General features: G+C 39.8%; 1 protein-coding gene across 1 annotated transcript; it reads right to left on the minus strand.

The window, feature by feature from the left end:
• Nucleotides 1-1,305: 1,305 nt before the first annotated feature.
• On the minus strand, nt 1,306-12,133 carry SNRPB2 (small nuclear ribonucleoprotein polypeptide B2). Its single transcript, XM_038126178.1, has 7 exons — nt 11,994-12,133; nt 11,618-11,704; nt 9,673-9,845; nt 7,847-7,987; nt 6,609-6,659; nt 4,997-5,085; nt 1,306-4,477 (listed from the first exon to the last, which is right to left on the minus strand). The coding sequence occupies exons 2-7, from the start codon at nt 11,679-11,681 to the stop codon at nt 4,318-4,320; spliced, it is 678 nt and encodes a 225-aa protein (XP_037982106.1). The 5' UTR covers nt 11,682-11,704; nt 11,994-12,133; the 3' UTR covers nt 1,306-4,317.
• Between the last annotated feature and the right edge of the window lie 381 nt (nt 12,134-12,514).

Here is a 12,514-nt window from a genome sequence, read left to right on the forward strand (position 1 = left end):
AGTTAACCATTCTGAAAAAAACAAAGGGCTGATTTGATTCAAGTGAATAAATGGTAATTGAGGCACATAGTGGATCTTCTCTAGAGTAAGAAGACCGTGTCAGACTCAACATCACCACTCTTCTGAGCACACACACTATCCCTTGTGCAGAGAGAATCTACTCAACATGCCTTCTCAATGGAACATTTACACAGTTAGAGACTGCTGTCAGATATGTCATGGACAAAGATGTTGAGAATTGCTTCATTCATTGTATAACACCCTGGTAGACTAATAGATAAAGTTACAATGCTCTATACCACTTTAAAAAATGTTCCTGCCCAAAAGTCATATAATGAAGCTGTAAATTAATCTAGCCTATCATACCCGAGTTCAGACCGTAGCATAGGTCATTGGTGTTTATGTGATGACAGTTTTTACACAAGTACCTGTGACACTGTGCAGACAAAAGGTGCTATAAAGCTAGAGTGGATTGGAGACCATCCAGCAGTTGGCCATTAGAGACTGAATTCAGGAGACAAGAAGCTTTGCCACTACGATGTTCCTTCATAGCTGAATGCTTTATGAATATCACAAAGTCAACCCTTATACTACCTTGCTCAGATTTTCAAGTAGCAAAGACAGATTCTGATACCCCCTTCAAGCTTGCTTGAAGTTATTGAGTTATTTTTCTGTACAGAAGAGGTAATTTTGAACAAGGTCTCTGATGGTAGCCAGGGAAAAGGCAAAGAGGAATAAAAACACACTGCCCACATTCTGTCATGATGGCCATCAAAGAAGTACTAGCAAGCTGTTTTGCTGTGAGACTCCAAATATTGCCCTTTGTGCAACATGGAAAAGGATAATACATGTATACCTACTCCCTGGTGTATGCATCCTGCATTGGAACTATTCTCCTCTTAGTTGTTTTGCTGTCCACATATAGTATCCACTTGTATATAAAATATCCATAGCTCATACAAGCTGGTTAAAGAGCAAACACGAGTTGAAACTAGCTATGTCTGCAAGTTTTTATCATAACAACTCAGGCTAAGGATTAAGTGCAATGTCAAGGACAACAAACATTGGTCTTATTTTATACCACAGAATGTCCAGTTCTGGCCTGTAGCTCCTGCACTGTGATTGAAGAGGAAAGGATGATATCTTTGTAGAGACATGTATATTTTATGTATATAAAGCTTCATCTTGTGAAGTATAGAGCTGCATCTTCCATATCCATGTAGAACTGGATACGCTAATATCTGTAAGCAATGATATGAAACGATGCTTTGAGAAAAAAAACTCACATTTTCTACTAGCAATAGCTAAATCTCACCTCATAATTTTTATTCATAGCCACAGGGAAATTGAATGTATTTTGTCTGTTGTTTGCAAACACATACTGCCACAGGTGCTATCTCAGTACTCACAGCTTTCAATCCCACCACACAGCCTGTCTAATATGGACACATTAAGACCATACAGCAGCCCTTCGATACTTGAAAGGGGCTTATAAGAAAGATGGGGACAAACTTTTTAGCAAGGTCTGTTGTGATAGGACAAAACATAGGTTTATTATCCCCAATCGTCTTGTTCTGTTTATGGTGAATAATAAGTTTTGCACCTTTAAGACTTGTTTTAGAGAGTGAAGAGGGGAGAGAAGCGTGCAGTTTGTTTTCAGACACTGCACTCACTCCTCCACATTTCTGCTTCTGGACTGTGTTGTCTACAGAGACAGCGGAACAGAGGTCTCCTTTGCTTTTAGTTAGTTTTTGCTAGTTGAGGCAAAGAAGTTTTCTGGACTGTGGTTTTTTTCCTTTTCTTTGGACATGTTGAAACCTGCTCTGGACTGAACACCCAGAAGAGCACCAGCAGCTTGCACCTGTGGTCCACTGGGCCAGGCCTGGGCCGCGGCATTTCCAGTGCCAGAGGGACTGATATGAGACTGAGTGAGCCAAGCTGCAACCAAGGGAGGGGACTTTTCTGTCTCTTTTTGGAGCAGCAAGACGTTTTATTAATATTGTTTAGGTTTTATTGTTTAATGATCAGGTTTTTTTCCATTTTTCTCCAAGGAGCTATCTTCTCCTGAACCAGTTGCAGGGAGGGGCCAATTGAATCTGCTTTTCTAGAGAAGCCCCTTTCGGAGTTCTCTCCCAAATTTGCCCTGAACCAAGACAAACATTCTACATAGGCAGTTGACCAGAAAAATATATGACAGAGCTAAACAAGCAAAGTAGTTTTCCCTTCAATTCCACCACTATTTTTAAAACTCTTTTGTCCTCAAAGTTAAAGCAAATTTACTTACAGACACAGTCATCATCAGTACACAGCTTCTTGCTGGTAAGCTTCTCCATAAAAATTCAAGTTGTGAGAGGACACATTAATCTGAGACACAAAAGTAAAATCATCAAATAAACACTTAGTGTCACTTTTCTTTGTTGCAGTACTTGCTGAGTGTGTGCCAGGTCCAGCAATCCCCATCTTTTATGGAAGAGGCAGACACCTGGACAAATACACCAGGCTAATATATAGGGGCTGTGGCAACATTCCATCCCACCAGAGGAGCTATAGACAGGGGCAAAACCTCAGGGCTGACTCATAAAGCTGAATCCCCTCCCAAAACCACTCTGTATTAGAATTTTAATCTGCAACTGTATTATTTAAACACTCTAAGCCCTCCTAGAGCTGTCCATAGCCTTAATCGTACTTCAAGCAATGTCTGAGAATGAAAATTAAGTCAGACCCTGGTAAGAAGGAAATGAAATTATATCCTTCTAAATCCTCCTGTCCTAAATTTTCACAAATGCTCACTAAAAAGCACAATCTTCCGTGGACCAAAAATCCTCAGTGGCAGAGATTCCCCTGTTCCTGTCTACAGAAAGGACCCACTGGGATGACAGCAGATGGACAAAATGTAACTGATTAGGGAGCTGCAAGGCAGTAAAAAGGCTTTTCAAGTCACTAATTACAATTTAAAATCTAAGAACTCAAGCACTGCATACTTGTACAGGCAAGATCCCTTCCACAGGTGCAGTCAGAGCAAAACACAGGTCATGGCAGGACAGCAACCATCTCAGTTTTCATTACCTAGATGAACTCCGTTGAGGGTTTGTAGGTCCCAGACACTAAACAGTGCCACAGGCTGACTTAAACGGTTCCCTTTACAACAGTACAGCAGTCAGGCTCCAAACCCTTAAAGTGAATAAAAGTGAAAAGCAATGGTAGTCATGTGCACACAAACTAGTGGGAGGAAATGACAGCATAATTATTATCTATAAATTTATGACTGCAGGAGGAAAAATCCAAGGGTATGATGGAATAACTGTCATTTTTTGCTCTTACAGGCACATTGGAATGATTTTCATTTGCAAGTACTAAAATACCTGTGAAATTGAACATACACAAAATCACCAAAAAGAATGGAAAAAGTACATAAATGGAGATAGGACGATAATTGAAATGACTGTGAAAGAGACATAATTTTGCAATGTACTGTGGGAGCAGGTGAAACTTCAATTTTCTGTATCTTGTGCAAATAAAGGTGGCTTATGTTGCAGATACAAAACACTACAACTTTTTAAAGTGATTTTTTTCTGAAATATTTAGAACAGTTACAACTCACAATACTGTATCTGATTACTTCACTGCATCCAATGTATTTCATGTCACACAAACCTACAGTTTTTAACAAATGATAAAAAATAAAATAAATCAAACCTTGAGAAACCCAGAAGGATTAGGACATATATTTTGGAAAAGTCTGGCTAAAAATCTGAAGCTTTTATGTTTCCTCTCAGGACTTGCTTCTACTGCCAGCCACCAAGACAAAACCAAGTTGAATTGCACTACTGCCAAACTGTAATGAATTTCTAACTATACCTGCGGAGAAAAACCACTAATGATAAGTTGTATTTCCTAAGTGAAAAACAGCTGTCCCCTTGATACTGAGGTTGAATGCTGTATTTACTCTGAATATGCTGGCATTCAGCATCCCTGACCATACTTTTGCTCTGGAAAGAAAGCTATTTTTAGCACTCACTTCTGAGAAATAAGGGTCACTTTAAAAGCTCTTAAACTGCAAGGCTAATCAATAATGAGACAGACTTGAGGAAAGAACATGGGTCAAAACCAGCATATCTATATTTTATTTTATAAAAATTAGTATTTCAACAGAAAAAGTTCCTATCCGGGTGATCTGTGAAAATTTTACATGTGCCCTAGTCATTGTGGCAATTCTATTCGAGTCTTATGTTTTCTGCAGAGAACAGCAAACATGCTAGCTGACCAGAGTTTTAAAAAAAACACCTATCCACAGAACTCCTTTACAGGAGCATATAGCTATTTCTTCGCATAAGTGATTTTCATGGCATGAGATGGAGTGATCTTGAATCCTTGGAGAGCGTCGCGAGCAGCCCCTGCTTGGTTCTCGTTTTCAAACTCCACAAATGCAATGTCATGGCGCCCTGGCACTAAGCGTACTTCTTTGAATCCGGGAAACCTTAAAAGTAAGGTGAGAGTCAAAAAATACTTCTTAGCTCAATAATACATCTCTCTTCAGTAGCATCTTATCAGAAGTATCTACTAGTGCAATAGTTATTGCTAATGAAAGATTTAAATTGAAGGGTTTTAAATGTTCTATCCTTAGAACTATGCCTCAATTAAGGAATATTACGTGGAAGCAGTTTAATTAGAGCTGTACACATACAGAAGCAATCTAACTAGTTTTAAAACTGCTCCTGCTGTCCTACGAACTTTAGTATTACAGTCACCAGCTTAAATCCAATGCAAATTGATAGCAGATAAATCACAATCAAAACCAGCTACGAAAAAGATCGGATTTGCTTTCTGAACCAAGTCATCAGAACTGACATCTGTAACCTTGGCAGTAAGACAAACAAATGAAATACCTTCAGAAGAAACTCTTATTTTTAAAAAGTGAGCTTGTTAACTGAGAAAACATACACACAACAAGTTGCAGAAGAATTCAAAGGAGAAATCATTTCTATTCAAAACTTACTGATTAAATAACATGGACAGCATCATCTCATTTGTTTCCTCAGGCAAATTATTAAGGAAAAGGATATAGTTTGGTGGGTTATCAAGCACCTGCAACAGAAGATCAAAGCTCAGAAGACTATACATAGCTGCATACAGTTCCTTTGCATCTGTCTGCATGATTATTTGAACGAAGACTCATATTTCTTTAGTTTTGCTCATAACATTCTATCTGAGCTTCACCACACCTTTATCAATATGCAGACAGAGCCCCTTTGTTCTTTTACATGGATATATTAATTTGGAGAGGTTCTTACTTCCACAAAAATCACAATACCATACTGTCTTAGATGTCACATTTAAACTCAACTAGTCAAGAGCTGACACTGCAGTACTCTCTGCACCCATGCACCACAGTAGTGGCTGCAGCGCTATTCAAGACAACCTGTAAGGCAGTGGTAGAAAGTATGAAGGACTTACATCCTTCCGGAAAGCAGTGGGAAGCCAAGCCCTGTTTACCTGCAGTACAACCAAAATACTGAGTATCTCTGGCAATCAAAACTCACAGAATCCACATGGTTTTATTACACAGCTCAATTAAAATGTCTTAATTAGAAACCCCTTTAGATTTAGAGCTTTAGTCTTTTAACAGATTTCCCTGCTAATATGAATTTTTAGCCACCCACCACAGTCATTTGCTTTTACTGCAATCTTCAAGTGATCAAGTAAATTATAAATATAAAAATAAACTCGACACCCCAACTTCAATCATCCTCAAAGCAGTGCCAAATAATAAGCCTCAGCAGAACAATCTCCTTCTACTGATGGAAATATTCCAGGTAGTGCCATTAGAAAATAAACTTCTGATGTTCAAAGAAATACCCAAACACTCAGTATTGTGCTTTGATGCAAACTGACATACACACATTGTGCCTGAAAATCCAGGGAGGATGACCTTTTCGCCTGTTGATTATGTATGCAATGGCAGTACTCAAGAAAGATGCAAGGCAGGGCAGGCAAAGATATTCTTCTATGGCACTTGCTCTCCTGCAAATCCTGGCTCTATACCACTTTCACGTCTAACATGAATCATTTAGAAGGTCACTGAGCAAACAAGATGAATGAAGTGTAAGGAGTTGTTCCTACATCTCCGTACAATCCTTTGGAAAATAAGACACTTATGAGAAAAAAAAGAAGTGAGCAGAGAACCCCCAAACTCCTAAAATAAAGCTTTTAGGCAGATATTTTGGCATCCTGTGTTGTCTTCCTTTTCTTTATCTGCTGCCAGAACAAAGTAAGTTAAAAGGAACTTATTAGCAATGAAAAAAAAAATTAAGAATCCTTCAACTGATACTAAGCACAGTTCAAATTTAAGAATCCAGTATGATTTGTTAATAGTGCAGTTTTCTGTAAAGTAGTGAGAAACTGCAGATTCTTATTTCCTGCCAACCAGATATAGCAAAAAAAGGGATTTGTTTTGTTTGTTTACTGTCATGTAGCTGTGAGATAAATGTCTCATTGGACAAAAACAAAGCTGTAAAATATATCCTCAAGTTTCCATGTGTAACAAACAATTACTCATAAAGAATAAATATAAACATTAGTGCTTTTAGTGATAAAATAAAAAAAATTACCTGATTCTGTGGTGTAGTCCCTGGGGCACTGGCTGAATTCTGTGTTGCTCCCTAGCAAATAAGTACAAAATAGTTTTACAAAGGTGTTTCATTAGAAATAAACAAGCACATATCGCCATGTTTCTCTACAATTCAAGACATATGTTAAAGGTTTTTTTGAGCTGCAATCCAGGAACATCTGGTGCCTTTGAAATACTTCCCAAAGTGAACAAATTATGTGAATTTTGTTTAGCTCCAAAACCAGGCAAACAAAAGAAATAACATCAGTACTACCTGATCAATCTAATGGCTGAGTCAAGTATTTCTCCACATTACAGAATTTAATAGACAGGGAGGAAGTAGTTTTGAAAATGAAGGCCTAGACAGGTATCCTGGTTTCACCTGGGATAGAATTAATTTTCTTAGTACAGTGTGTTTTGAATTAAGTGTGAGAGTAACACTGATAACGAACTGATGTTTTGGTGGTTGGTAAGTAGCGCTTGTTTGTATCAAGGACTTTCCAGTTTCCCATGCTCTGCTAGTGAGTAGGTGCACAAGAAGCCAAGAGGGAGCCAGGAAAGCTCACCAGAACTGGCCAAAGGGACATTCCATAGCACAGAATATCATGTCCAATATATAAACTGGGGGAATCTAGTCAGGTGCCTTGATGTTTTCTGCTATAGTCCAGCAAAAAAGCTACTAAATGTTGTTACTTTAGGCAAGCCAACCCTTAGTGGAGAAAAATTCCAACCTAACTCCTGTTAATCTAACATGGAATATCTAATATCTAACATAAATTAATTGTCTTATTCTCATTTACCATTATTCTGTCCTTATTAGGCAACATGGAATTAAAACACTGAAGAGAAGAGCTGGTTGAGCACTTGAAGCTTAACACTAAAGATAAGCACACTCTCCTTTTTTTTCCTTAAGAGGCTAGTTTCTACTTTGGTTTGTTGTATCTTTGCCCTACTTCTTTATTTTCATCCGGTAATAGCAAAGGAGGGAAAAAAAAGGGAACAGCAAGGACTACATAACCAGCCCTCTCTCCTTCAATGTCTAGTAAATGCTCAAGAACTCTAGATGATCAACAGACCCCAATTTAGGGAATTGAAAAGTAACAAAAGACAACATCCTCAAAAATTATTTAGAATGCTTTTGTGTGTGTGTTTTTTTATGGTGGTTTTCTTGGGTTTTTGTTTGTTTGTTTGTTTGGGTTTTTGTTGGGTTTTTTTTTTCTAAACAGAGAAGCAGCTTACCTGGATAACCTTTTTATTTGGTGTGTTTGCTGACTGTTCCAGAGTTTTGGCTTTCTTCTTTTCCTTTCTTTTTTCCTTATCAGCAAAAGTCCCACGCATTTTAGAGATGATATCGGAGTCTGTTTTTGCATACTGAATACGCTTTTTAAAAGAAAAAAGAAAAACAGAGTATATTCTACAGTTAACGATACTGAACATTTTGCACCACTTACATTAACTGTGTATTTACACTTTTTTTTTTTGCAGAAATCTTTTATATTAAAAACATTGTTATAAAGTGTAGGTACACTTATAAAGTAACCAATTCTCATAGTTTTTTCTGAACACAATTACAGAAGTCTAAAACAAAACCCCTAATATGCAAATTACTAACTTTAGCTCATTGAAATCAGAACTCCATTTATCGAACAACATCTTTCTTAACATCTGCCAAGGTAGCACCTACAAAGAGATACAGAGGACATCTGAGAAAATCAGCACTAGCTTCTATTAAAACTGTGAGTTTTCAGTCCCATTTTAAAGGGAGTTAAATTTTGAAGTGATTTCTCAGATCTCTGCAGAAATGTAAATTCAGCAAAACCCAAACTTCTTAAACAGAAAAGGCAAGTATCCACCTTAATCCCAACAGGACTGCATAAATGCTGCTGTTCTTTTGACAAAGGCTCCCCACAGCTGAAGGTTAAGCAGATGCAGGTATAACTATACCAGTGTGCAACATGATTATTTGTGCACACAATCCTATTGTTTTTCCTATCAGAGACTACCTCAACACAAAACTACACAACAGCTTAAGATGTTTTTTAATGCTTTTGTTTAGTGCTTAGAGTATACAGGCTGCAGGCAATGTTCAAAGATGGAAGTACACTTGAAAGCTTCTGAAGCTTCAATCCTTTTATTTCTTACTGAGTTCTACTGAGCACAAAACTCCTTAAGGATAAATGGCGGACCGAGTTTGCAAAATTCTGTGTTAAGGATTTAATTACAGAATCTGAAGGTGTTAAGGCAAATAGCTTGTGGCTCAGCAGCACAACTGCTCTCTTCAGTGCTCAAAGCCATGAGCTGAGAGCCAGTAGAATTGTACCCATCCATTGCTGAAGTCGTGGGCCATTTGCATGTATTGTTACACCTCACCAACAGTTTTGCAGAATTAAGACATGCCTAATTATCCAAGCAGACAAGAACAAAGCAGGTCAACTGTGCTATTCTGCATATAATGAAGCACATTTCTAAATCATGTTCTATCAACCAGCACTATATTTGCTTCACTGAAGTAATACTTAAGTACAGTTACTTGGTTTGGTGATCTACAGTCAAGCAGAACTAGCCATCAATTAAAAAAAATAAAAATCAGTGGTTACATCAGGAAAGCAATCTGGAGATGTTCACCCTTCTCACTGTTACCTCAAAAAGGAAGCATCACATTCTAGCTATTCATTACCAATCTAAGAGTAGTTAATGTTACTCTACATAAAGTAACTGAAAACTAATCTAACTTCAATAATATTACAGAATTAATTTAACCGGTTCAATGGAAGACATGATGAGTAAAATGAAAATATTTAAGATCTTAAAAAGTTTAATCCAGCATAGAAAAATAAAAGTCCCCCATTAAAAAAATCTAAATGTTAAGTTCAAAGTGTGTGTGTTGTAACTGCAGTCTCTTCAGCATTGCTCCAGCTTGCACAAATGCAGATACTCATCATTACCTGAGTAATCCTTTGGTAACAACTACATAGGAGAGTTCATTCCCAAGGTGAATGTACCAAAACAGAGTATCACATCATCAGGGTATTTTTCTTCTTTACAAAGGTAAAAAAATAACTTACCATTGGTTTCCCATAAAACGGAAAGCCTTGTAGCTGTCTCAAAGCATTGGTAGATGATCCAAGTTCTTTAAATATAACAAATGCCTGTCCTCTCATCTTCATGGTTTTTAAAGCCACAATGTCAACCACATGACCAAACTGTGAGAACAACGCGTACAGGGACCTCTTCAGCTCTGGGGAACCAAGGGAGAAAACAGATTAGAACAGGGTACATGCAAATTTCCACTTCTACCAAGTCTGCTGTCCTTTGGGAACAATGTTTTTTACAAGCTTTAGCTCACACAGTGAGTACATGAGTTTGTCAAAACTGTTGCATCATTACAAGTTTATTTGTCCAGGTTTTGTAAACTGGTGTGCAACATTCGGTTTCATACCTCAAGGATTCAGGCAGTGAAGAAGTTGTAGTGCCATCCATTCTACCATTCCAAGGGAGTAACAATTACATAAAGGTATGTAAAAACATTTTCATACAGTTATATGCACCACACACTCACACAATCAAGTACAATGCATGACAGCCATCTCAGACTGATCAGAAAATCAAAACTGAAACAAGCAGCAGTAAAGAGATATGATGTAAAACAAGAATGCAGCAAACTACCTAAAGGCTAATTAAAGTTGGAAATTTTGGTTGTAACTATTTAATCAATTTTCTCACTCATACTCTGGATCCAAATTATTTTTGTATGGGACTACTGCAGCTTACAGCTGCATTGGATTTACTTTAATCATCTACAATAACCTGAATACATGCCAAATTAAACCTTAGTACTATGCAAATAAAGCTAAATTAATGATCTGTACTGTGTAATCATTCTAACACAAAACTTTTACACTTGAACTATTTTAGCAATGTACAAATGCTGCCTCTTCTTTACTGATGTTGAGACTTGGTAATACCAGTCCACTGTCACTTTCTCCACCTGCTCCTAACTATATTAATTATATTTTTTTAAATAAAAAAGGTTTTCTATCAAAACACTTTCCCTAAAAATTACTTTAAGACCTGTATTAAAATAGAAAGTACTTTGTAATCTTAACAGGCAATTAAACATCCTGTATTTAACCCATGGCAATCCTACGAGATTTAACAAGACCAAGTGCAAGATGCTACATCTGTGTCAGGGCAACCTCCAGTATCAATCCAGGCTGGGGGGTAGACAGATGGAGAGTAGCACTGAGAAAGACTTGGGGTGATGGTGGAGAAGGGGCTGGACATGTGTTCTCAGAGCCCAGAAACCAACCATGTCCTGGGCTGCATTCAAAGCAGAATGGGCAGCACCCTGTGAGGGAGGGGATTCTGCCCTGCTCAGGTGAGACCCCACCTGCAGGGCTACATCCAGACCTGGGGTGCCCTGCACAGGAAGGACATGGAACTGTGGGTGCAAGGCCAGGAGACCACCAAATTGATTAGAGGGATGGCGCACCTCTCCTATGAGGAAAGGCTGAGAGATTTGGGGTTGTTCAGCCTGGAAAAGAGAAAGCCTAGGAGTGATCTAACTTTGGCCTTCCAGTACCTGAAGGGAGCCTGCCTACAAGATGGAGAAGGACTATTTACAAGGGCTTGGAGTGACAGGACAAAGGATAATGGCTTCAAACTGAGAGGAGTCTTAGATGTGATACTGGGAAAATATCCTTTACTGTCAGGGTGGTGAGGCACTGGAACAGGCTTCCCAGAGAAGCTGTGGACTCCCCATCCCTGAAAGCATTCAAGACTGGACTGTAGGGAGATCTCAGCATCCTGATCTAGTGGGAGGTGCGTTTGCTTTAGCTACTGTTTCATTACACAAGAAAGCGTTTGCCTAGAGCTTGGCTCATGGTCTCCTGCTCAGCACTTCAGAGACCTCCGGGAGCTCCTAAAAGCTCCTCTGCAAGAAAAGTGCCGTGTGCAAGTGAATGACCAGGTTTCACTGGACAACCAGAAGCGACCGGCAGCCACTCGTACCTTCCTTCTTGATCTTGTCATTGATATTGTTGATGTAGATGGTGTGGTTCGGCCTGATGTCCATTCTCGGCGGCACCTGCGAACTGCCTGCGGGCAGAGCACACAGGAGAGGCGTTAGTGAACCCCCGGCCGCGACAGCTGCCAACGTCGGCGACACCTCACAACCCCGGGCAGCGGCACCGCGAGTGGGGGGCGGCTTGTCTGTGTGTATGTCTGCCCGCCCGCAGGCCGCACAACCACCCCGTTCCGGCCCTTTCCGGGCGGAAGAGGGCTGCGACGGCAGGACAGGAACTCCAGAGAGGGAACCCGGAGCCACCTGGATTCTTGCTCCCACCTGGATCCCAGATCCTGGACCCTGACTCCCAGAGCCACTCACCTCCCCTCTCCTGTCCGGTCTCCGCTCTCGATGGCGGCCTGCACTTCCCGCCCTGCCGAGACGTAGCACAGGCGGCAAAGCCGCTCCCAGAGCAGTCGATGCGCCGAACGCCGATAGCGGCGATGAGGAGCGGCGGGTGCGCGCAGCCCGAGAGCAGCGAGATGAAAATGTTATAGATGGACAATTAAATGACTGGCTCTCGCAAATAAAAGATAACTATTGTGTGAATATTAAGAAAAGCTTTAGTGATGTATGGTAGTGTTATTGTAGTTTAAATGTCCTCTGTTCTCTCCATAGTTCCCTTCCCTTCCCCCGCCCCACCCCGTATTGTGACCATCAGACAGCCAGGGTTGTCTAGGACAGGTAAAAAGAAGGCATGCACATGTGCCACTTGCGTGGGGCAGTTGGGAGTGGAAAAGCTTGTTGCTTAGGGGGTGCGGCATGGCAACACCGGATCTCCAAACAAGTTATAAGAAAGCAGTCTCCACCCATAAATAGCAAAGAAGAGCTGACTGACAGAC

Source organism: Motacilla alba, unplaced genomic scaffold (genome assembly GCF_015832195.1).
Source record: "Motacilla alba alba isolate MOTALB_02 unplaced genomic scaffold, Motacilla_alba_V1.0_pri HiC_scaffold_28, whole genome shotgun sequence".
NCBI classification, from domain to species: domain Eukaryota; kingdom Metazoa; phylum Chordata; class Aves; order Passeriformes; family Motacillidae; genus Motacilla; species Motacilla alba.

Bases quoted from the DNA above. Each gene is read 5' to 3' on its own strand.
- SNRPB2 (XM_038126178.1), bottom strand. From the start codon at position 11,681: ATGGACATCAGGCCGAACCACACCATCTACATCAACAATATCAATGAC. The intron at 5,086-6,608 runs GTAATTTTTTTT...CTTCTGTTGCAG, and splicing joins GGACTACACCACAGAATCAG to GTGCTTGATAACCCACCAAA. The intron at 4,478-4,996 runs GTAAGTTTTGAA...CTTACTTTTAAG, and splicing joins CTGTCCATGTTATTTAATCA to GTTTCCCGGATTCAAAGAAG.